Source organism: Microcaecilia unicolor, chromosome 2 (genome assembly GCF_901765095.1).
Source record: "Microcaecilia unicolor chromosome 2, aMicUni1.1, whole genome shotgun sequence".
In the NCBI taxonomy this organism is placed as follows: domain Eukaryota; kingdom Metazoa; phylum Chordata; class Amphibia; order Gymnophiona; family Siphonopidae; genus Microcaecilia; species Microcaecilia unicolor.
In genome coordinates this window covers 610,372,847-610,399,380 of record NC_044032.1, presented here as the reverse complement: position 1 = coordinate 610,399,380, position 26,534 = coordinate 610,372,847, and the positions used below count along the sequence as shown (strand labels likewise).

General features: G+C 42.7%; 1 protein-coding gene across 1 annotated transcript; it reads right to left on the bottom strand.

Moving 5' to 3' along the window:
- Window positions 1-5,501: 5,501 nt before the first annotated feature.
- LOC115462686 (lecithin retinol acyltransferase-like) lies at window positions 5,502-17,581 on the bottom strand. Its single transcript, XM_030192689.1, has 2 exons — window positions 16,878-17,581; window positions 5,502-6,848 (listed from the first exon to the last, which is right to left on the bottom strand). Exons 1-2 carry the CDS (start codon window positions 17,409-17,411, stop codon window positions 6,696-6,698), a joined length of 687 nt encoding a protein of 228 aa, XP_030048549.1. The 5' UTR covers window positions 17,412-17,581; the 3' UTR covers window positions 5,502-6,695.
- Window positions 17,582-26,534: the final 8,953 nt, after the last annotated feature.

Genomic DNA, 26,534 nt, shown 5'->3' with positions numbered 1-26,534 from the left:
TCTATGCTGCAGCAGCTGGAACTACCTCTCCCATAGAAATGCATTGGGCAAATTGGGGTGGGGGGGGGGGCCTTTATTTCTCTGGACCTCTAGTTTGATCTGGCCTATTCCCTCACTCTAAATTTTTATTCTATTCCATTAATTTTTTGAACAGTTATTTTGTCCCAAGACAGACAGACAGATGAACAGACATTTGTGATCCATTATGCATAAGTTCATTTTAACAATCTATTGGTTAAGAACATAAGAATAACCATACCGGGTCAGACCAATGGTCCATCTAGCCCAGTATCCTGCTTCCAACAGTGGCCAATTCAGGTTACAAGGCAGAAACCCATTTAGTAGAAACATTCCATGTTACCACTCCTAGGGCAAGCAGTGGCTTCCCTCAAGTCCATCTCAATAACAGACTATGGACTTTTCCTTCAGGAACTTGTCTAAACCTTTTTTAAACCCAGATATGCTTACCGCTATTGCTATATCCTCCAGCAGCAAGTTCCAGAGTTTAGCTATTATTTGAGTGAAAAAAATATTTCCATGTAATTTTATTGGATGTCCCCTGGTCTTTGTACTTTTTGAAATAATGAAAAATCAATTCACTTCTACCCATTCTACACCACTCAGGATTTTGTAGACCTCAATCATATCCTCCCTCAGCCGTCTCTTTTCCAAGCTGAAGAGGCCTCACCTCTTTAGCCTTTCCTCATATGGGAAGAGTTCCACCCCCCTTCATCATTTTGGTCGCTCTTCTTGAACCTTTTTTAATGGAAAGAATAAAAATGAAATACACATTAGAATCATGAAAAGCTAAGGATAGGGGTGTGGAATCAAGGAAAGGAAAATAATGGAAAAGGCATGAAGAACATGCCTCATAGAAATAATTTCAAAAGCCGTGTGTGGTTCTATGTATGTACATACACCCACACATAGACACACAGATATATCCTCAAATATACGCACACACATACACTCAGAAAAGCTACTTTGGGCTCAGTACCACAATGGAAACCCCCACCCCCTGATATCACTTCCTGCATGTGGTTACACCATTTCCATTGCAGATACCCACTGCAGAGAGGAATGACTGGGAAAGAGGACTATGCTTTCACCTAAGGGCTAAGGGCCCAAGGTAGCTGCCCTTTTTACCCATAGGTAAAAACAGCCCTGCAGATATAGCACAGTAGCCAAATTATTCAAATATCTCATCTCTTTTGAGCAGTAAATTTACTGCTGGAGTGGAGGAGTGGCCTAGTGGTTAGGGTGGTGGACTTTGGTCCTGGGAAACTGAGGAACTGAATTCGATTCCCAGCACAGACAGCTCCTTGTGACTCTGGGCAAGTCACTTAACCCTCCATTGCCTGCCGCATTGAGCCTGCCATGAGTGGGAAAGCGCGGGGTACAAATGTAATTTAAAAAAAAAAAAAAAGATCCATACAGAAGTAAAAGGGTCAAAAAGAAGTGTGGGAGAGTGAGGTTGGTGAAACTACAAGATGAGAAAGACAGCAGAGAAAAAGGAAGCTTGAGATTCATGATGGGTTCGAGGAGAGCTGGGATTTGAAAGGGCATGGAGGTTATGCAATTTTAAGTGGAAGGAGATGGGGTCATGGAGAGCCGACAGAAGAAAGAATTTGCAAGGCAAATGAGTTGGTCAGAATGGGAAAGTGATTGTCACATACGTACCCATTCATGGGTTTGATACTGGACAATTATGTTCAATAAACTCTCAAGTCCTCACAATGAAACAAGTTTTAAGGTTTATGGAAATATTCATAACCTAGAAAGATGGCACCCTCCTGGGAGAGGTAGGCAGGTTTGAATTGAATCCATTGTAACTCTTCTGCTATCACCAGAGGTCTTAGTTCAATCTGGAGGAGTAGAATCTCCTGTGGCTTTGCTCTGAATTTAATAATAACCCCTGACTCACAAAGAATTTTGCATATATTACTACTGTGTGCTGTAGTGAAGGTCAGTTTCTGGTCCACATTCAACATGCCATGTAACTTTCCCAGACCTTCTGAAATTTTAGAAATTTTCATGCTGTTCATGGAGTTTGAAGGCCAGAACCTTCTGCACTCACAAATGTCAGGTTGGGTCACTGTTTGAGAGGAAGAAAAGAATTGGTTTTAAAAATAAAGTCCTCAGTTCATTGGTCCTGATATTTTTGTCTATTTTAAAAAATATTGTTATAACCTTGTAGGGCCTTATAAACAAGAGCAGTGTAGTGTCAGTGTGTTTCCTGGGCCTTGTTAACTTTTTAGGTAAAATCTTGAATGCTATCATCACACAAGGAGAAACAGAGCTGCTGAAAACTGCATTTTTTTTAGAGAGAGAAATTAGTCCTCTCCTTCTTGGATAGGTCTCTTTTTGATAGCATCTGTTTCTTTTTGAGTGGTATCAGTTTCAAAGCTTCAGTTATCAGAAGATGGGAAAGGCTGATGTGATGACAGGTCTGCTGCTGGCTTTAAGTCCCACCTTTAGTTACCAGAGAACTGAAAAATTATTTTCCTCTAGCCTGAGTGCTGAAGCAAAGACACAAAGCTCAAGTAATCCTTTGACCCTTTTCATTTACAAAAATACATTTTAATTTAATTTGAAAGCATGGGTCTCTGGTTTATATTGTCTCCTTTCAGCTAGTTTGATTTCAAGATTGCAAGTGATTCAGAATACTGCAGCAAATAGATTCTGAGACAGAAGAGGTCAGATGTTACACCCACGTAGATAAAACTTCATTAGTTACCTATTAAAGCATATATTATTTTGTTATGTTGGGTTTATAAGATGTTTAGGGGTACATGTCCAGCATATTTATTTTCTTTGTTTTTCCACTGTCTCCTTCGTCCAGAGTCATAGACTCTTGTCTTATCTATTTTCCTTCTTTTGTGAAAGTTAAATATAAAACGTCTTTATTGGCTAACGTTCTCAGTCGCATTCCGCCAGCTGCTCCCAACACAACTCACCCTAGGCTAACAAATAATCACTCTCACTCAACTGTTCATTTGGAAACAATTTTGGCCACAGCTTTATTCCCAACAATCAAATAACCAGAATACTGAATTTCCTATATAATTATCTGTTCGATCTTCCATCCCTCAGTGCAGCTGTCAACCCCTAGAGAGCTATTCAGTGCCGAAACTAACTTTCCCACTATTCCTTCAACCAATCCCCTCTCCTTCAAGGGCTTGACCTACTATGGTGACGTCAAGTCATGCCTATGCTCATGACAGTTCTACCCACAACAATCATTTTAACAACAATCATTGCAAATACCCTTATACAGTTCAGCTGCACTGAGTCAACCATCCCCAGATTGGGCACTGTCCACCACAAAAGCTGCGACTACCCCCAACCCCACAATCCTATCCCAACAATGTTGCGTATTTCCTCATTCAGCGTCAATCACTATTAACAACTCAAGTTTGACTCATTAGGCGAAGCTCCACAAGGAAGACCCAGGTAGCAAACAGGCATCTCCTTTCTCTGGGTTACCATGGCACATGAGCTGTCTGTGCCTCCCCTTCACGCATTGGGACCACGTCACATACGCAGTTCACAAATATTTACAACTGGATTTGACAGATGTTGCCCATTTCACAAATTTTAAATTAGGTCTTTACAGATGTAAAACCTTCTGCATAATAAGGACCTGGGCAGGCAGAAACGCTTGTGTATTTGCTGGCATTGGAAACGTAAGCATCCAGTCAGGTAGCACCAGCCTATATACTCACATAAGGCATTCTTGGCCAAACATACTGTAGGTATTTTCAATATGGCAATGTGGTGCCTCACATAGGTAGTTTTCTAGCACTCACATATGAGCGCTTGGAATCTTCCACTCAGCATGTACAACACAGTACAGTTTGATGATGTGCAAAGAGAATTCTTATGCAGCATTTCGTGCTTGCTATTATGATATTGCATATGGAATTTCATTTCCAGTCATTCTGACGCATATGCTCATGCAGGAGCTTTTTATGCTGGCCGAATATTGAGCTGTTGGGGCATATCGTCCACTATTTCCATCAAAGCAAGGCCTCTTAGAGAGCTGCCCTCTACATAAGGGCTAGTCACTTCTGTTTGTTAGGCATGCATTAAAACAACTGATGTTCATACACAATATACTGCAATTGAGGAAAATCTGAGTACCAAACAATTATCCTTTGTCATATCTTTGCGTCATTGCAGCTCCAATTCTCCACAACTTTGACTGGTGGGTTCTCCAAAATGTCAACGCTAGGGCAATTTGCACAGCCCAGCAATTGCATCAGTACTGTATGCCGGATACATTTGTGCTTACAACGGAGGCCATACCTCTGGTGTGTCCCAGGCAAGCTGCATATATTGACCAAGCCCGCATGTGTCATCAGGTGTCGGGTGCAAGCTGAGCATATTCACCTATCATAGAATTGTATATGTGGGATGGCCCTGTAACACATGTGTCACTGCTTGCATGCTGACCATATACTGTAGGTTAGGTGTCCCAACTATATTCATGACTCCAAAGATGCCATACCTATGTGTCATTGCATGCCAGCTATGCATACTGACCCAACCCAGCGGCGCATACTGGTCCAACCTAGCAGTAAGGGGCTGGTTTGCAGGATGCCTCAGTACCGCAGGGGCTGGCATATCTGGCAATGGTCTACCAACCATTCGTCAGTTAGTGCAGGGTTAGGAAGGTGGCGTCTTTTCCTCAGCTGTATGCTAACATGTTTAATGGCATTGGTGAAAATTGTAGAGATTAAGGGCATGGTGGAACTTGAGGCACCAAAAGGGGCTGCCCTCACACACTTATACTTGATGGGGGAGACACAGGCATCATATTTTATGTTGTTGGATTTGTATTGTTATATTTTACTTAGCATGTATGTTGTTCCCTGCTTAGAATGGTTCAGATATAGCAAGTTAGAAATGAAGTTTTCTTATGATTATTATTATTAGTTTATCTGAGATTTAAGGTCTACCTGAGTTTAAGAATTGGCCGCAATTAGGAGTTCTACTGGTGGGGAGATCTTAACAAGCGAGGTTTCGCTGTCCCAGTCTTTGACAGTAGGTCCTAGTCTAATAGGGCACACAGCAGGAGGTTTAAAATGGAAAACTGTTGAATTTTAACACGACATGCAAGTCTGTAGGGCACAAATGACTTTGCCAAATGATCCAAAAGCATTCAAAGAAAGCTATGCACTTTTCCAAAGATTAAAAATCTTTTTCATCCCTGTTTTTATTGTTTACCTGGTTGCTTGATCACAGTATGGCTCTGACGCCAAGCAGAGAGGGGCAGGCAGTCCAGGCTGTCATCAGTCTTCTCAAGGTGACTGGTGGTTTCTCCTTCAGGGTGAGGCAAGCAAAGATACTGCACCTCTGTGATGTCACTATTTAACAATCAAGTGGGGTTTCCCCAGAGGTAATGGCGAGAGGCTGGTGCTGAAAGGAAAAGGTTAGTTACAAAACAGAATTTCCCAGAAAAAAAAGAAAGATAAGCAAGCAGGCTTAATTGAACTTACAAATTTTATTGTAACTCAGGAAGAGAAAGTAGGGCAAAAGGGGGAGAAACAGGTAAACAGGTTGTAGGGACGGGAGCACAAGTGAGTGTTAGCAAAATACAACCAATTCCAAGAAATCATATTAAGTCTTGACAATATCACAAAATTCATCTACTACAGTATATACAGCACTTGACTCTACCAAGGATAGGTCTCCCTTCCAAAACTAACTAGTAAATAACTTTCTCTGTGTAACCTTGGTGAATACTATCAAACATAACAACCTCTGGTTTTGAAAAGCCCAAAAGATCCCCTTCTATGTTTCCATCAATTTGTAGGGATTTTTCTTTCTTCTACCAAATAACCCTATAGTCTGAGAAATTATAGAAAAATATCCAGTGTATGTGTATATGTGTGTGAGTGTAATAGTCTCACCACCAGGTTCATGGCACAGTCTGTCCTCTACTAGGATTTCACTTGATTCTGGTGGTCTCCAAGTGTGGGGATCCCATGGTACAGGCCACAAGGTCCTCTGGTCCCATGACATTGCCTATCTGCAAAATTATTCTGCAAAATTTGTTCTGCTTTGCTTCTCCTCGGCTCAGTGCTGGACTTCTACTCTGCTTCATTCTCTCTGCTTTCCTCTGTTTTTTTTTTCAGCCTGTTTTCTTCTGTCTTCTTAGGAGGGAGGGTGAGAGGCTCCGTACCTCCCTTCAGTCCAGCTTCTATGAACATTTTATCTCTTCAGCATGAGGTCCTTCGATGGCACCCCTCCTCTGGACCAGGATTCTTGTGGTGAGGGGGGTGGGGAGGGGAAGGAGCTCATTCTTATCCTGGTAACTGGGCAGGGGGGGAGAAGAGGGAACTTCCTTCCTTCCTTCTGACTGCTGCAAGCATTCAGACTTCTGTCCCAGCTGGACACATCTTGTGGACTTCCTCTTACTTTCCTGTGGCTGTCTTGGCTCTGGTGCTGTGGTGATGAGGAGGGGGAAATCCCAGTGCTGCCCCCTTAAGGATACCATTGGGAGTGGAGTTTCTCGCTGGTGTGGCCCAATGCATTCTCCCAGCAAATGTGAGGACATTTGAAAAAGGGTTTACTTGGTATGCAACTCATTCCACACTGTGGTCTGGGTAACACTAACCTGAAGTACCATTTTCTTCACTCAATTCTTGTAAACACTGTGCACAGACAATGTGGCTTTTTGAAGTCTGTAGTTAACTGATCATCCACAGAGAGAATGAAATGAGGATACTTGGAAGAGTGGTTGCAGGTCTTAAACCCAAACAGAAAATAGATGCCAGTCCTAGCAGCACTGAGACAAGTATACTCCTCTGGTCCCGAATCACCATCTTCACAGTCTCACAAAACTGCAGAAACAAACAAGCAAAAAAAAAAAGATTGAATTGTTAGGGCCTATTTCAGACAGTGGGGAATCAATGCGTGTGAGATTAATGAAGCATTCATTTAAGATCAATTAAAAAATAAAGACCTACAGAGAAATATTTACTTTACAAATACATTCCCTGGGGGGGGGGGGGGGGGGGGGGGGGGGGGGGTGTTGTGGGGGGAATTTTTCTGTACACGTGAATGCTTGTTGGTTGGTTAAAATTGTAAATTTCAATGTAGTAAAAGTAGTTAAAAATGTAGTAAAAACAGTTAGCAGGGTTTAAAAAAAGGTTTGGATGGCTTTCTAAAGGAAAAGTCCATAGACCGTTATTAAAAAGGACTTGGGGAAAATCCACTGCTTATTTCTAGGATAAGCAGCATAAAATGTATTGTACTTTTTTGGGGCTCTTGCCAGGTACTTGTGACCTAGATTGGCCACTGTTAGAAACAGGATGCTAGGCTTGATGGACCTTCGGTCTGTCCCAGTATGGCAATACTTATGTACTAAAGGGTCCCTTTTACTATGCTGCACTAAAAATGGCCAGCGCTATCACCAGTGCGGGTTTTTCCTGTGCGTTGATGCCCCTTTTAGCATGGCCATAAAATGACCCCATTTTCTATTGTCTATTAATGGCCATGCACTAATTTTCCCATTAGTGTGAGCCCTTACTGACACTTAATTTCTAGGCGGTAAGGGCTCTCGCGTTAACCATGCGCTAACTGGTTAGCGCACAGTGATGTAGCTACGCTAACCAATCAGTGCTGGGTATGCCTATTCTCCGCCCCCAAACACGACCTCGGTACTAAAAAATAAAAATAATTTTTTAGCTCGTGGGAAGCGTGCGCAGATTCCAAAACTACTGCGGAATCCCTGAGCGTGCCTCGTGGTACTGATTTTTAACCTGCGGGAAGCACGCATTAGCGCTTACTGCAGCTTAGTAAAACAGCCCTGATATAAAAATATAGGGGCCCTTTTACTAAGCTGCGGGAAAAAGTGACTCACGGCAGTGCAAGCACCTCTTCTGTGCTCACGCCGGGCCAGCTTTTGCCACGTCCTGGAAAAAAGCCCTTTTTTTAAAGGGGACTGAAAATGGACGTGCGGCAAAATAAAAACTAGCGCGTCCATTTTTGGCCTGAGACCCACTGATTAGCGGGTAAGGTCTCACGCGCTACCCGGGCAGTAGGCACATGCGAAATTCAATTACCACCAGGGGCACATGGTAGCCAGGCAGTAATGGCGATTTGGCGCACGCTGGACACATATAGGCCCCTATGCACCTTTCTAAAAGGGCCCCATAGTATTTTGTTTTAGCATAAGAATTTTTGGATACCTACTCCTTTAACACTAGGATATATAGAGACATATTTTCAAAGCACTTAGACTTACAAAGATCCACAGTAACCTATGGAACTTTGTAAGTCAAAGTGTTTGAAAATGAGAACCATAGCCTGACATGCTGTTTTAAAATTACTACTGTGGTATCAGAGGATTTTATATTGATTTATCTAAATATGTTTGTGCAGATAAGTCAACATAGAATCCTCTACCTGATACCACAATGGTAATTTACAACATCAGGCATGCCTGGCTATCTGTGAATCCATCAATGAGTGAGGCTTTTATAGCTTCCTAGAGTTATAATGGAGAAATTCTGATAAGATATTTGAGGCAGGCAATGCCGGGGATGTCAGCAGAGTTAATTAATGTGCTGTGGACAGCAACTGTTTTTCTATGAGAGTGTCAACCACATAGTGAGAGGGAGTTGAAAGGTATGTTAAGGACACGAGATGGTAATTATCCTAAAGCATATAACTAGGCATAAAGCTTGTAAACAGGTTACACGTTAAACTTATTTTAGGACTATTAAGATATAACCACTTGTTTGCCTGAAGGCTTTAATGTAATCTGTCAAATTGTTCCATCATTTTGGAAACTCAAACTCTGAGACATTCTTTTCTTTATTTAGAGGCCTCAGACATTTTCTGAATTATTATGAGCTCTTCAGAGGTTTTCAGTTGCAGGCTAAAAGCTTATGGGTCAATATTCAGAAAAGGTTTGGGGGGGGGGGAGTTATTAAGGTATGCTAGGGCCTTAAGTCACATTATTTGCCCCTTAACATGACTTAAAGGGCTCTAATGCAGCTCATCTTGCCCTACCGCGGTGATATTTAGGTCACTACGGGTAATAATCAGATGCAAATGCATGTAAAGCAGCGCATTGCTATGTAAATAAACCAGAACGCGACTTGCGATATGTACTGGTTGCACACCACAAGTCAAGTTATCAGAATAAAATGACGAAAGCATAACTCCTAGTGATAGTAGCTTGAGGCTACTACTAGGGGAGCCATTTTGGAGATGGTGCTCATAGGGCAAGAGCAAGTGGGGAGGGCTTCTACCTGAAGACCACTGGACCACTGGCACGATGCTCATAGGCCCACCACTAAGATGGTTGCGGACCCCTTTGGGAGGATGCGATCAGCAGGGGGGAGCTTGATCTGGAAGAATTTGATCGGGGGGAGGGGGCGGGTTAACGACACCAGCCCCTTTAGGCTCAGTCAAAGAGCATCAGGCCATGGCTTTGAGCAGCATTATTCATTTATTATAGTAGTCAGCAATCTGCAAGACTATTATACCACAGATTGCTGACTCCCAAGGTAAATGATTTAGTTTAGTTTGAGAAAAATTTGATATACTGCTTAGCCAATAAGATCTCAGTGGTGTACAATTGAAATCAGTAAGAAAAGGAAAAAACAAAAAAGAACTACAGAATAAGATAAGAAAGATAGACAAATCTTAAACCACACATTGTGATGAGCCCCTTATAGCCAATGGCCCAATCTCCCTAATCTCTCTGGGGACTCTATCGGGATTTCGATCGCCTTCTCAGACAGCTGATGCCTTGGTTCTCTGTAGTCTTGGCTATAGCCAGTCTGCAGCGTGTTGGCATTGCTTTTCCTTCACTTGGATATGGCATCTTGCCTCAAGCATTCCCTCAGGCCTCTGATGGAGATCCTTCACTTTGGTTACCTGTACAGCTTCTTCTTTGGGGTCTGTGCCCCAAGGTTCGCAGCCCGTATCAACCAGCCTCTCAGGTTATCTCCAGGAGTCCATTCTTTGTTTTTCTCCAGGATCCCCTTCCCTTCTGCATTCTTCCTCCCAGGTCCCTTTTATGGGACAGCTAATAGCCTACCTCACCCCTTCCGGGCCCCTCCTCCTGCTTCTAGAAGGGTCCAGAACTTTCCTTCTTAAAGGGGAACCATCTTCTTCCCTTCCCTCATCTATGGGGCCTCCCCAGCCTATAACTTCCTGGCTTTTGTTGGAGCTCCCTCTAGTGGCCCCTTTTTTATATCATTACACCGGCCTTTCACAGTGAGAGCTCCCTCTGGTGGCTTCTTCATGGCGGGGCATTACCTATACTTAACATATAAATTCAATAGAAAAAAACCATATAGACCTCAGGAAGGAAGCTTAAATCAATCTGGAATTTAGCCTTCAAACACCATGTGGAAAAAGTAAGCCTTTAAACAGGCTTTAAATTTTGTCAGACTTCCTTCAGCTTGATGTAACACTTTTAGCATATTGTGGTTTTATTACATACATGTTCATATCTATTAGTCTTATTTTATGATCCATATGATTAGTTTATGTGTTGTATGAACGCTACAAAGTCAGAGGTACTTAAAATAAATTTGAGATCTGAGCAAGTCTCACAGCTTCAGGCTCAATTGTCTTTTGTATGGGCAAAAGAATGTATCCAGTATTAAGGGGTAAAGATTTCATCCAATTTATAGGCCCCTATATACATTGAACTTTGGAAAACTGATCCTAAAGGTATTACCTCCCTTAGATGGATGGCAAAGGCTTAACCATACATGGTTGGGAAGGATAGCCATATGTAAAATGATGGTACTCCCAAACGTCTTTATTTGTTTCAAATGCTGCCGATAGCTGTTCCCATTCAGCAACTGAATTATGTGCAAAAGAGAATATTCTCATGTAGAAAGAATCGCCTTCCAAGGGCATCTACTACTACTACTTATCATTTCTATAGCGCTACTAGACATATGCAGCGCTGTACACTTGAACATGAAGAGACAGTCCCTGCTCGACAGAGTTTACAATCTAATTAGGTCAGACAAACAGGACAAATAAGAGATAAGGGAATTACTAAGGTGAGGATGATAAAATAAGGGTACTGAACAAGTGAATAAGGGTTAGGAGTAAAAAGCAGCATCAAAAAGGTGGGCTTTTAGCCTAGATTTGATGACGGCCAGAGATGGAGCTTGACATAATGGTTCAGGAAGTCTATTCCAGGCATATGATGCAGCAAGATAAAAGAAACGGAGTCTGGAGTTAGCTGTGGAGGAGAAGGGTGCAGATAAGAGAGATTTACCCAGTGAATGGAGTTCCCGGGGAGGAGTGTAGGGAGAGATGAGAGTGGAGAGGTACTGAGGAGCTGCAGAGTGAATGCACTATAAGTCAATAAGAGGAGTTTGAACTGTATGCAGAAACGAATATGGAGCCAGTGAAGTGACTTGAGGAGAGAGCTAATATGAGCATAGTGACACTGGCAGAATATAAGTCGTGCAGTAGAATTTTGAACAGATTGAAGAGGAGCAAGATGGCTAAGTGGGAAACCTGTGAGAAGCAAGTTGCAATAGTCTGAGCGAGAGGTGATAAGAGTGTGGATAAGGGTTCTGGTAGTGTGCTCAGAAAGGAAAGGGTGAATTTTGGTGATATTATAGAGAAAGAAATGGCAGGTTTTAGCAGTCTGCTGAATATATGCAGAGAAGGAGAGAGAGGAGTCGAAGATGACCCCAAGGTTACGAGCTGATGAGACAGGGAGGATGAGAGTGTTAGCCACAGAAATAGAGAATAGGGGAAGAGGAGAGGTTGGTTTAGGGGGAAAGATAAGAAGCTCAGTCTTGGTCATGTTTAGTTTCAGATGGCGGTGAGACATCCAGACAGCAATGTCAGACAGGCAGGCTGGATTCCTGCTGAGATTTCTGGTGTAGAGAGGTAGATCTGGGAGTCATCAGAGTAAAGGTGATATTGGAAACCATGGGATGAGATCAGAGTACCAAGGGAAGAAGTATAGATGGAGAAAAGAAGAGGTCCCAGGACAGATCCCTGAGGTACACCAGCTGACATTGGGATAGAAGTGGAGGAGGATCCACTCGAGTATACACTAAAAGTACAATGGAAGAGATAAGAAAACCAGGAAAGAACAGAGCCCTGAAATCCAAGTGAGGACAGCGTATCAAGGAGTAGGCTGTGATCAACAGTGTCAAAAGCAGCAGATAGATCAAGAAGGATGAGGATAGAATAGAGACCTTTGGATCTGGCCAGGAACAGGTCATTGGAGACTTTAGCAAGCACTGTTTCAGTTGAATGAAGGGGGCGAAAGCCAGATTGAAGTGGATCAAGAGTAGCTTGAGATGGAAGAAAGTCAAGGCAACGGTGGTGAACAGCACGTTCAAGTATCTTGGATAGGAAAGGGAGGAGGAAGATGGGGTGATAGTTGGAAGGACAGGTGGGGTCCAACGAAGGTTTTTTAAAGAGTGGTGTGACTACGGCATGTTTGAAGGCATCAGGAACAGTCACAGTGGAAAGTAAAAGATTAAGGATATGATAGATAAAAGGGATGATAGTAGGAGAGATAGTGTTAAGTAGATGGGTGGGAATAGGATCAGAGGAACAGGTTATAGCATCTAGAGATGCTGTTTATAATAGACGACTTCAAGGAGGTCTGTGAGTCCCTATGCTTCTGAAATACTATAGGATGGCACAATTAAAGGTGATCCTTGATTGGTATGAACCTATTCCAAAAGCATGGGCTAGAATTGAATGCAGTACACTGCAATCTTTCATTGGTCTAATCTATTGCAGAAATCCTCTACTGTACCTCTTCGGGAGGGTAGTATTTTTCTTTTCTTGAATGTTATGATACAGGTATGGTGGAGAATGAACATTTGTCTAGTGGAATCCAAGTTTCTCTCTATAACCGCCCCTATTCTATCCTTACAATTCTTTGCCTCACAGTGGGATCATAAGCTTTTCGAGAATTGGAGGAAATGTATAGTGAGAGTAAGCCAATTGTTTACAGGCGGTGTGTTGAATTCTTTTCAGCAGTTAAGAGATCTATATAAATTCACAGGTTCAGAGTTTTATGTGTGCCTTCAAATTCATCACCTATTCCAGTCTCAACCCATAGGGGGATGACTAAATGATAAACCTTCTACTTTTGAAGAGATTTTGGAACAGTGGGCATATCAACAAAAAATTATTACAAAGTTATACGATTTGTTGCTATGTGATGGAAATTCTAAACTGAACTTTATTAACTCATGGGGAAAAGATGTTGGAGATCTTACAGTTAAAGATTGGCAGAATATATATCAAAACAGTTTTAAGATATATATCTCTGCCAACCCTGTAGAAAATGGACTTAAACTGTTATATTGCTGGTATAGATGCCCAATGAGACTTAACCACTTTTCATCAAAATATGTCAGACAGCATGTGGGGAACTGGGTACATTTATGCACACCTGGTGGACTTGCCTAGTTATACAACCCGTTTGGGAGGAATGGCACTATATTTTGTCAACAGATACCATTAGATCCAAAGTTTTTCTTACTGAAATACCTTCATGATGGAATTACCAGAGACAAGGCTCAAATTTTGTTGCCATGTTTGGCTGTTCTCCGAAGGAAGATAGCCAGGTGGTGGAATACTAAAAAGGTACCACAGTTGTTGAGAATTAAACCAAAGCTTTGGCAGGCTTATTATATAAGCAAACTAACTTATCTCAGACTTGGGTGTCAAGACACTATGGAAAAAGTATGGAAACCATTTTTGGACTGGTACAATCAAGAATCTACATGATGGCTCTGGCTCTGATTGGCGAATGGGAAGAGCTAGGATTAGCAACCTTATATAATGACTCTTGGACTGGTAGGGTCAGTTACCCATGACTGTAAATATATCTGAACCTTTGCTTCTTTCGAAACTATTGAGTTTTGACTATTTCAAGGTAAACTGGTGGGGGACTGGGGGACCTGTTATTTTGTTATATGAAACTGAAGAAAGATTTTTTTTTTAAAGAGGCTGGAGTTAATGAAAGTGAACCAAAATGGTAAAGATCTTCATCAGAAGACATATGACAAGAAACTGGAGGTCCTGAATATGTATACCCTAGAGGGGAGGAGATATCATATGATGCAGACCTTAAATATTTGAAATATATCACTGAACAAACATTTTCAAGACATGTCAGGGCAACATGAGACCTCTGAGAAAGCTTTAATTTCCCAGATCCATGCATATGCACAGATCACAGATGTCCACATACATATGTCCTGGGCTTCTTTAACTCTTTGCAAAAGCTACCTATTTGTGTCTTTCTCACTTTATTTCTGTTCATCTGTCTCTGCCTCTTTATACTACATGACATGATGGATTCAAAATGTTAATCATAAGATATGATTCCAATTATAACACATCAAAGAGTGTCAAGACGCAGGTGAAACCACACACATTAAACATTTGCATTTAAACTTATCAATAACTTTATCTTTATCTAATAGAACAGGTAATAGTTAAATTGTATCTATTTTATATACAAAGAAATTTATTCAGAAGGGCCTTTAGAAGAAAAGTCGAGGAAATGGATGGATCCACCGGAGGGAATTTTTGTAATGCTAATTCATTATGTAAATGTAAAACAAAGCTCACAAAAGCGAAGCTCTACTGGTCAACAAAGACTCTCAGTTTGTGTTTAATAACTTTCAGTAGTCAATTAAATGCTCTGTTAACCCACAAGGCTTTCCGTTCCCAGAGACTGTGGGTGATGATAGATGTGAGCACATCCATCTTCTCTGAAAAATGACAGAACCACGGATGGGGAGGAACAATTTCTCTTTATCTAGTTGTATGATGACAGCTTTTCTTCCAGTTGATGCCCTGATTGCACTGTCCCAGCCTCTTGCTGGGTTACCTTTGTTCACTGAACAAGAGACTGTAGACAATTCAGGGTTCAGTTCCAGTCTACTGAGAAACCTCCTGATGAAGCCCAGGAATAGTGGGAAAGCAGCATCTCTTGCTCGCATCTTAAACTAGGCTACGACACTTTCATAACCCGCTTGTGTTTCACTAAACACCCATACATTTTGGTATTTTATTTTACCGCCATGTAGTCCCTTGTTCCATCACAGGTGCCTGTTTCAACACACGAGTTAAATTTTGCTATTATGGCTTTAGTTTCAAGGTCTTTGCCTGGCTCAAAAAACTGAACACCTGCTGCCTGATATTCAGCACTTGATGATCATCCTGTGTCCCTGGTTTTTCCAAAGCCTTCTCCAACTTTCCACTGTCGTTTGTGGTTTACGCTCTATGTGGGATTCCTTTCGGTCCTCTATTTGTTTACTTCATACTGGCCTACCAGAATATTTAAAAGAAGTAGTAAAAAACCATCCAGAAGATAATCAACTGATCAGAATAGCAATAACAATATACAAGAAAAATGTTTTTTGGAATGGTGGAAATTCATCAGTAAGGACTCGGCTGAGCCTGAGAGCTTAACACGGAATTGACAAAGTCATAGGTGGTTCAATGTGCTCTCCTTACATCACAGAAAATATGTGGAAATTTCTGTCATGTAAGGAGACCACATGGACCACCTATGACTTTGGCAATTTCATGTTAAACTCTTGGACTTTGGTAATTTCATGTTAAGCTCTTGAGCTTGGGTGAGTCCTTACTGATGAATTTCCACCATTCCACAAAAACTTTTCTTTGATATTGATACTTTATTTTGATCAGTTCAGTATCTTCTGGCTGGGTTTTTATCACTTCTTGTACTATTTGTACCTCCCCAGTTACTATGCTTGTATTTTGGTTCTAGCAGAATATTTAGCCAGATTAACTATTCCCTATTCCCCTGCTTGCCTATTATGCTCACTGAATGATCATAGATTGAATCTCCCTAACCCACTTAAAGCGCATTGGGCATCTACGCAAAAGGGTGCTTTTTACTTTATGGCTCTTTTTTTGTGGAACAATCTTCCACTAGTACTAAGATCAGAGCCATCCCTTACTAACTTTAAGAAAGCACTAAAGACGTACCTTTTTTCTGTAGCTTTTGACTGTTTATGTTGTTAATCGGGCAACACAGTTGGCAAACAGGTCCCTTCTTAACTTTTGCAGGGCTGCCAAGAGACACAGCCAGGCCTGGGGCAGGACTGCCAGCCGCTCCCCCCCCCCCCCCCCCCCACTCGGGCCAACCCCCACATTCAGTCACTTGCTACTGCTGCCCCCCACATTTGGGCTGCTGCCCCTTAACTTCCTGTGTCTGACTGCTCCTTTCTCAGTCTGACTGTGATGGGTTATCGTATTAATACAATCATCCGAGTCCTGGCACACAGGAACAGGAGAGAGACAGACCCGGAAGCAGGCAGACAGGAAGAAGCTTGGAGGCTGGGTCTAGGAAATTTTGGTGTCCCTGACTTTTTGAATGGTTCTGTTTGAATGAATATTAACCTCTGTCCTATATTTTAATGGAGTTCTTTTCTGTATTACTTTACTGCCATTTTATATTGTTTATCACCCTGATTTGCTGTGCAACTACGGTGGTTTCTATCAAATCTCAATAAACTTAAGAATCCTTCAGAGCTGCACCTATTTGTAATCGATGCTATCATCTCCAGATAAAAGGATCTGAGAAATGTCATTATTCAACCTGTTCTCCAGGAGTAATTTTACTTTAAAATAGCTATTAACAGCCAATCCAGAAATATAAATACTCTTGGCTGTGTTCTAAAATTTTTACAAAAATGTAATTCTAGATCTACAAATAATGTCCTGCAAATTTACCAGACCCGAAAATGATTATTTGGTAAAACTTAAAGTGGACATTGCAGCAAATATATATATATATATATATATAGAGAGAGAGAGAGAGAGAGAGAGAGATTGTTTTTTTTTTTTTTTTGGGGGGGGGGGTTTACCTTCTCAGTCTGAAAGCTCACAGGAGTTCCATATCTGCAGTAAGTCACAAAATGTTCACAGTTGTTCCACAGGAGGCTGTAGGGGGTGGCTCCCACCAGCTTCTCAGCCCTCTGGGCCACTTCTTCGTTAGGAAGCGGCTGGTTTTTAAAACTCTGGTCCATGTGGTTTGTTAGAATGCTTCCTCCATAGGCAAAGTCCTCCACCGTATCAACCCTGACACTGGCCGCTTTGGTCAGGACCCCAAGGATCAGTCTTTTGTTGGTCACGACTTTCTGAATCAGTGATGTGTCATCAGATAGGACAGGAAGGATGTCTGGCATCATATGCGCGACCCTGTCTTCCCCTAAATAGATGCCAAAATGAACAAAGAGGGTGCGAGGGACCTCCAACAGGTCTCCTTTTTTAAGGTAAGACACATCATAAAAGTGTGCATGTTTGTCCCTCTCTGCATGCACACTGAAGAGTTTAAAGTTTGCCATGAGGAATATCTTTTTCAGAAAAAAAGTTACCACTTTTCCAATAGGGTTTTTCATCCTTCTCCCCTTAATGCTAAAGTTTGTTGCTGTTGCCACTCTAATGATTCCAGCTGCTTCCGGATCCTGATGTTCTATCAAGGTGAATCCAGAGGAAAGGTAAAAGGTGATTAGTTAGTAGAAATGTGGCTGTCTCTGAGAAGGAAACGTCAGGCTAAATTAATCGCCTCTCTAAGGAACTGGACTAATGAAAGAGTATCTTTACATCTTCTAAACTGGTAGCACATCTCTTTCCCAATAATGATACCTGCTACAGCATCATTTCAAAGCAATGATGCAACCCATCAGGAGAATGTCTTGGGGCAAGGGAGGGCTGCTTTCAGTTCCCTCACATAATTAAGGTTGGGATGATCATGTCACCAGTATTTTCTCCTCTTTTTCATTTGATACAGATTGCACTGGATAGATGCTGAATGTTTATTTACACTTATGATTTCAGATGTATGTTACATTATCAGTTCCGGTGATTGAGCTTGATTTACAAAAGGGAAAGGGAAATGGGACTTGATATACTGCCTTTCTGAGGTTTTTGCAACTACCAGGGCCGCCGAGAGACTGGGCCGGGCCCGGGGCAAGGCCACCCCCGGGGCCCCCCCTGAGGTCGTCATCGTCACCGCCCCCCTCCGTCCACCACCGGGCCGGGCCCCTCTGAATTCAAATCATAGCGCCTCAACTCGACCTCACTCCGTGTGAAAGAAGCACGGCAGTCTGCAGATCGCCTCCCTTCGGGCCTTCCCTCCCTGTGTCCCACCCTCGTCTGACGTAACTTGCACAAGGGCGGGACACAGGGAGGGAAGGCCCTAAGGGAGGCGATCTGCCAACTGCTGCTGCTGCGCTTCTTTCACATGGAGCAAGGTCGAGGTGAGGCGCTATGATATGAATTCAGGGGGGCCCGGCCCGGTGGTGGAAGGAGGGGGACGGGTGGAGGGGACTGCGGTGCTGGGTTCCCCTTGGAGGCCCGGGCCCGGGGAATTTTGTCCCCCTTGCCCCCCCCCCCCCTCTCGGCGGCCCTGGCAACTACATTCAAAGTGGTTTACATATATTCAGGTACTTATTTTGTACCGGGGCAATGGAGGGTTAAGTGACTTGCCCAGAGTCACAAGGAGCTGCAGTGGGAATTGAACTCAGTTCCCCAGGATCAAAGTCCACTGCACTAACCACTAGGCTACTCCTCCACTCAAAAGGGCTTCCATGGGAACAGAATGGGAGAAACCCCTTTAATAATAAAATACCCAGTGTACCTACATGTAACTCTTATTGAGCTACTACTGAAAAGGTGTGAGCAAAATATATAATATAAATATATAAGTCACTGTTTCCTTTAAAAGCTGAAAATGCATGCATTATATTCCCTTACAGAACAAAAAAGAATTGATAATGAATGCAGGAAATATCTGTATTTATCATCATATGGTTAGATATCTGGATTATTCACGAATTCATAGCTCTCACTTTATAGGCCTCATGTTAAAGCATCACCACATGTAATTGGGGCATTTACACATGTAGATCGGAGTACACATTCAAGCGCATGTTTAGAAAGCTGTAGTTTATACATGGAGATGCTTAACCACATCTAGATTGCAAGGAAGTGTGGTTAGGAAATGGAGAGGAAGCAGTTTAGGGGAAGGGAGACTAAAATATCAAGCATGTACATCTGCTCCCAGGCAAAAATAAATGCCTATGGGCAGGTATAGACAGCCCCCCAACAGCCCTCCGAGGCATCTAGTTTCTCCCCAACAAATCCCTCAAGGCATGAAGAACCCCCACCCTCATAACACCAAAACAACACATACACCCCCCCCCCCCAACATCCCTCCCCTGCTTGACCCTCTGTGGTAGCACTGCAATATTATCATTAGGGGTCACCTGTGCCATTTTGGAATCCAAGTCAACAGGAGCAGGAGCAAATAGGCATTTCTCCTGCTGTCAATTAGACATTAGGGACTCTGGTAAGAGCCAGGGAGAGGATTGGTAAGCATCGAGGAGGGGCCATTAGAGAGGAAGTTTCTTCATGCAGGGAGGGGTTAGAAGGAGGTTTGTTTATATCTTAGGGGGCATTGGGTAGAGGGATATAGATAGATAGATAGATAGATAGATAGATAGATAGATAGATAGATAGATAGATAGATAGATAGATAGATAGATAGATAGATCGATCTTGGGGGGGGAGTCAGGTGAGGGGGCAGATTTAAATGCCTTGGAGGGTGTCAGGGAGCTATTGGATTTTGGGGAGTAATCGGGGGGGGGGGGGTGTGAGGAAGAGAACTTGTGATACTGGATCAGGGTATGCATGGAGATAAGAGTAGTGATTTTAAAATGCTGCCATTATTACACATTTGGGATGGAGCTGCAGTTTTTTCCCTATATGCAGCTTTTTTTAAATCTCTGCTCTTATGGGATGTGGAAAGACATGGATGTGCAGTCTTGCAAGCCTTTACACATATTTTAGAAGAGGTTCTAAGTTTGGCAGAGCCTTTGTAAAACACAGGTGGAACAGCATGTCCCAACCTGGATGTCTCATGTCCCCTTTCCATTTCTTATCTAAAATGAGGCTGAATATATACTAGGGGTAGAACAAGGATATGTTACAAATAAATCTGAGATAATTTGCTGTAGATAGAGCAGTGTTTGAGCAGCTTCAAAGCCAGACCACTGTTTTATTTTTTTAATTATATTTCTTTTGAGCAGGACGAGATTACTCGGCAATCTCATTTCTATTGCTGATATCAAATTAAAATATCAGATCATCTGTGTAGTTAAAGTCAGAGAATTTGGGAGTGTACACCCAGGAAGGCTTCACAAAGGAGTCCTTTTAGTAAAGTGTGTTACATTTTGCACTTAGGGGGTCTTTTACTAAGCCGCAGTAGCGTTTTTAGCTTGTGGTAGAAATCAGCCGGCGGTAAACGTCGAGACACCCTGGGCGTCTCGGCATTTACCGCCAGCTGATTTCTACTGTGAGCTAAAAATGTGTTAATATGGAACATATGGGACATGCTGGACATGACCATAGGACCATAGCACAGGCTGAATAATAGCCTGCATGATTGTGTGTTAAGCTAGGCCTCAAAAGGCTAAAAGTGCAAACAGTAAATTGCTTGCATTTGTACATTCACTAAAATGCTTATGTGACAGATGGTCTCTAGGCCCTTGCAACATGGGCTAACAAGGAAGTGAATGTGGTATTGCTAACAGTTTGCTAAGGAACCGAAATATGATTTCATTAGAAAATAGTTTATAGACTCTGATGATTTAGGGGAATTTTGAGGTAGTACAATAGGTGGTAAGGAATAAACAGAACCTGTGGTTACAGAAACATTTATGTTGCAAATGAGAATGACCCTGATGACCCAGATGATAGGTGAAATTACTGTAAATATAAGATTAAGCAAGTTTCGGTAACTAATTGCTGATTCTATGGGAAATCACTAATGCTGATACAAAGTAAATTTAATACTGAGCAAATTAGTAATTATAATTACACAAGAAGAATGAGAACAGAAATATGTATGACGCAAAGACATGTGATTAAAAGGGTGTATAACTGACAGCTGTAATCATTAGAAGTTAGAGAAGTAATACTGTGGATTAGCATTTTGCGTCCAGTTTACCTCTCTCATATGAGAAAAAGCTTGTGGACTGTCTTGATTGATTAATTCTGATTTGATGAACTGCCTAATCTGAAATAATCATATGCCAGTGTAACCCTAATTGGTAAGTTTTAATAAAATGCTTCTTCTCATATTAATAACAGCCTTCTGACTCTGACTTTCCTTCTTTTAGTAATTTATAAAGCAGTTTATTTGCTACAGTGGTGGACACTGTTAACATTTAAACAGACCTGTGTTTATTTTACCTAAAGGAGGTCAGACAGGTTGGAGATATATACAAATGCTACCCCCTTAATGCACAGCAAGTGCAAAACTAACGTGGCACCTAATGGGGGCATTCCCTCTAAATTCCTTTGCAGGTTGTATGTTAACAATCATATTAGTGCACAGTGGCTGCTCTAAGTTAGCACAGAAGCACTTAGAACCTCCTATGTAGAAGGCGATAAGTGGCTCCATGTTAATAAATACAGTGCCTTAATTGTCAAATGCCTTCCATGCACACTCCCCACCCATGCCATGCCTCAACAACAAAAGCACTTGAGGTGAATTCTATATATGCCACTGAAAACGCTGGCACTGAAAAAGCACTATTCTATAAGCTGTGCTTAAAGTTAGGCACGGTTTATAGACTAGGGCTTACACCCAGGAATCACACCTAACTTGAAGCAAGGCCATTTGCACCAACTTAAATGTGGTGTGTATATACAAGCCTAAATTAGGCTTGTTTCCCCCCTTTATTCTATAAAAATATATGTAAATGGTAGGAACACCCCTGTTCTGACCATGACCCTCCAATTTCCTTGCCCCCTTTTGTTATTCGTACGTAAAACATAGGTGTGGATCCCATGCCTAAATAGAAACATAGAATCATGATGGCAGATAAGGGCCAAATGCGTCATCCAGTCTGCCCTTCCTCAGTAACCATTAACTCCTCCTTTTCCTAAGGAATCCCACGTGCCAGTCCAATGCTTTCTTAAATTCTGACACAGTTCTTGTCTCCGTGACCTCTACTGGAAGGCCATTCCACATACCCACCACCCTTTCCATTAATTAGTATTTTCTTAGATTCCTCCTAAGCCTATTTCCTCTTAACTTCTTCCTATGCCTTCTCATTCCAGAGTTTCTCTTCATTTTGAAAAGGCTCATCTCCTGTTAATTTACGCCACTGAGGTATTTAAATGTCTCTATCAAATACCCTCTCTCCCGCCTCTCTTCTAGCATAAACATGTTGAGGTCCATAAGCCTGTCCCTATATGTTTTATGGCAGAGGCCATTTACCAATTTGGTAGCCGCCCTCTGGACCAACTCCATCCTGTTTATATCTTTTCATAGGTGCAGTCTCCAGAATTGCATGAAGTACTCCAAATGGGGCCTCACTGGAGACTTATACAAGGGCACTATCACCTCTTTTTTTTCCTGCTGGTCATCCCTCTCCTTCTGGCTGGTCAAAGCCAAGCATCTTTCTGGCTTTGACCATCACCTTTTCTACCTGTTTGGCCACCTTAAGGTCTTCAGACACAATCACCCCCAAATCCCGCTCTTCTTTCATACACAGAAGCACTTCACCCCCCCATACTGTACCATTCCCTTGGATTACTGTAACCTAAGTGCATGACCCTGTATTTCTTAGCATTAACTCTTAGTTGCCAATTTTCAGACCACTCTTCAAGCTTTGTTAGATCCTTCCTCATGCTAGCCACACCCTCCAGGGTGTCCACCCTATTACAGAGTTTGGTATCATCCGCAAAGAGACAAACCTTACCAGATAGCCCTTCCGCTATATCACTCACAAAGATTTTTAAAAGGGCTGGCCCGAGGACTGATATCTGCAGTACACCACTGATAATATCCCTTTCCTCAGAGCAAGCTCCATTTACCACTACCTTCACTGTCTCCTCTCATTTAATCAGTTTTTAACCCAGTTAGTCACTTTAGGTCTCATATTAAGGGCATTCAGTTTATCAGTCATCTTTGCAGAACCGTGTCAAAGGCTTTACTAAAATCCAAGTTCACCACATCTAGTGTACCTCCCACGTCCAACTGTTTGGTCACCCAGTCAAAGAAACCAATCAGATTCGTCTGACATGACGTGCCTCTAGTGAAGCCATGCTGCCTTGGCTCCTGCAGTCCATTTGATTCGAGAAAGCTCATGACTCTCTGCTTTAGAAGCATTTCCATTAGTTTACGCACCACAGAGATCAGACTGACAGGTCTGTAATTCCCAACCGCCTTCTTACTTCCGCTCTTGTGCAGAGAGACCACATCCGCCCTTCTCAAGTCCTCTGGGACCACTCCAGACTCTAAGGAGGCATTGAAGAAGTCAGACAGTGGAGCCTCCAGAACATCTCCAAGTTCCTTGAGTACCCTTGGATGTATTCCATCAGGCCCCATCACTTTGTCTACTTTTAGTTTAGCTAGCTCCTCATGAACACAGCCATCTGTGAATTGGTCCTGGTCTACCACACATCCATCTGCTTTAGCATTTGTTTTCTGCGGTCCTACCCCCGGCCTTTCATCCGTGAACACAGAAGAGAAATAATTGTTAAGCAGTTCGCTTAATCCTTATCGGCTTCTACATATTTCTTCCCCTCAACTTTAAGCCTCACAAAGCTATTTTGGCACTTCCTCCCGTCACTTATATATCTGAAAAACATTCCTGCTTATTTTCGAAAGAGAAAAACGCCTATAGTGCGACTTAAATCGGGAGATAGATGTTTGTCTCACAAAGGCACCCAAATCGGTATAATCGAAAGCCAATTTTGGGCGTTTCCAACTGCACTCCATCGCGGAAACGAATAAAGTTGACGGGGGAATGTTGGAGGCGTGGTGGAGGCGGAACTGGGGCGTGGTTGTCAGCCGAGGCGAGATGGGCGTCTTTAGCTGATAATCGAAAAAAAAAGGCATTTTTACTGCGATTTTGGGTCACTTTTTGTGGACCCTTTTTTTTCACGAACAACTCCCAAAAAAGTGCTCCAACTGCCCAGATGACCACTGGAGGGAATCGGGGATGACCTCCCCGGACTCCCCCAGTGGTCACTAACCCCCTCCCACCAAAAAAAACCCCACTTTAAAAACTTTTTTTCCAACCTCTATGCCAGCCTCAAATGCCGTACCCACCTCCATGACAACAGAATGTATTCGATCCTGTCACAGCCTTTCCCTGGGTCAGATGTGGCTCTCAGGTGCAGTACAGGGTCACATCAGCACTGCATTGTGGTGGGTGTAGAGTATTGGGCTCCGTGATTTCATTAGCTTGTGTTACAGTCTCACGATGTTGATAGTTGGTAGGCTCTTCTCCCATGGTGCTTTTCCCCCTGCCTACTGGGTCAGAGTGTGCCCTGTTGTGTTTCCTGTTGTAGTCCATGCGGTAGTGGCCATTTTTGTAAGCCAGTTTTAGTTCCCTTTCCTGTGTTAGCCACGTTAGACAACTTAGTTCTTCCCTTGAATGTGGCTGAAAGAGGGCATTGTACAGCATTCTGCCAGCTCTGACCTACTGCTAATCTCAGTACCAGGGAGACTCGTTGCCAGTGGGGCACAACCTCTGATCTGCAGTTAACTGTGAGTAAAGGCGGTTATTCCAATAAAGGACATTTTCGGATAGATTAGTCTTCAGGTGTCAACTGGTGTGCCAATGTTATATAGCAGCAACCAGTCCTAGAGGCCTGCGTGTATGCAGGTCCCTGGAGCACTTTTAGTGGGTACCGCAGTGCACTTCAGCCAGGTGGCCCCAGGCCCATCCCCCCCACCTGTAACACTTGTGCTGAAAAATGGGAGGCCTCCAAAACCCACTGTACCCACATGTAGGTGCCCCCTTCACCCCTAAGAGCTATGGTAGTGTTGTACATTTGTGGGTAGTGGGTTTTGGGGGAGGGGTGTTGGGAGCTCAGCACCCGTGGTAAGGGAGCTATGCATGTGGGAGCTTTTTCTGAAGTCCACCGCACTGTCCTAGGGTGCCCAGTTGGTGTCCTGGCATATCAGGGGGGCCAGTGTACTACCAATTCTGGCCCCTCCCACGACCAAATGGCTCGGATTAGGACGTTTTTGAGCTGGGTGTTTTTAGTTTCCATTATCGCTAAACAAAACAAACGCCCAGCTCAAAAACGTCCATTTTTTCGAAAATTCGGTTCGTCCCGCCCCTTCACGGACCCGTACACGGAGATAAACACCCATGGAGATAAGCGTTTCCGTTCGATTATGCCTCTCATTGTGTCCCTCAATTTTACTGTATGGGCTATATTTTCTTCCATTTGCCTCTTCTTTTCCTGACAACTTTTCCAGCTTCTCTTAGCTTTTTCAGGTATTTTTGCCTGTCTTCCTCTTTCTGAGTCCTCGTCTAACTTGTGAAGGCTAATCTTCTTTCCTTTACCTTTTCAGCTACTGCGTTCGAGAACCAGAGCGACCTTTTCCTCTTACTCTTATGTAATTTTCTAACATAAAGGTTAGTCGCCTTTAAAATAGCTCCTTTCAGTTTCGCCCACTGCTGTTCTACTTCCTGCAGCTGTTCTCATCCCACCAACTCTTCCTTGAGAAATTCCCTCATCTCGGCAAAGTTAGTTCTTTTGAAATCTAGGACTTTTAATCTCGAATAAGCCCTCTCCCCCTTTGTCTTGATATTGAACCATAGCATTCGTTGATCACTAGATGCCAAATGATCTCCCAACATAACATCAAAAATAATGCCCATGTTTATAAGCATGAGGTCTAGAATAGCTCCATCCTGCGTCGGTTCAGTCACCCACTGCTGAAACAATTCTTCCCATAGAGAATCCAAGATCCCTTTGCTTCTAGTGGACCCTGCAGCAGGAACGCCCCAATCGATGTCCAGAATATTAAAATCACCTATCAGTAGTACTTCCCCCTTCTTAGCTATCTTGTGGATATCTTCAATTAAGTCTGTCCATTTCTTCTGACTGTGAGGGTGACCTGTTTATTACACCAATGTAAATACATTTTCTTTTCCCTCTGACCAGCGCTTCTTCCTTACCCCATACATCCTGCAGTTCTGTCACTTTCATATTATTCTTAACATAGAATGCCACTTCTTAACCCTTTTTTCCTACTCTGGCCTTCCTGAATAGATTATAGCCAGGTATAACTATATCTCAGTCATTGTTCTCCATGACCACCACTATATCCAAGTCGGCTTCTATAATTGCAGCCTCTAGATCTAGGAATTTGTTTAACATACTACGGGCATTGGTATGTAAGGCTATCCAGATGTTACCCTTTTTTCCCCTTTTTATAGGGGTATTTGATGTCTTACCTTCCTGAGAATTGTTAATGATTTGGGGCTTTTCTCGCCCATCCCCAGCCAATTTAGTTTAAAGCTCTCTTTAGTAGGTTAGCCAGTCTGTTACTGAAGACACTTTGTCCCTTTCTTGAAAGATGGACACTATCACCGCTCAATAGCTCTTGGAAAATCATCCCATGGTCTAGGAAACCAAAGCACTCATGTTGGCACCGTCCATGCATCCACACACTTAGCTTCCTTCATTTGGCCTTTACCTTCAAC

What these genes read in the sequence shown, in the direction of transcription:
- LOC115462686 (XM_030192689.1), bottom strand. Translation starts at nt 17,411, where the DNA reads ATGAAAAACCCTATTGGAAAAGTGGTAACTTTTTTTCTGAAAAAGATA. An exon ending in TGAGCTTTCAGACTGAGAAG is followed by an intron (nt 6,849 to 16,877) that starts GTAAACCCCCCC and finishes TTGTTTCTGCAG; the next exon opens with TTTTGTGAGACTGTGAAGAT.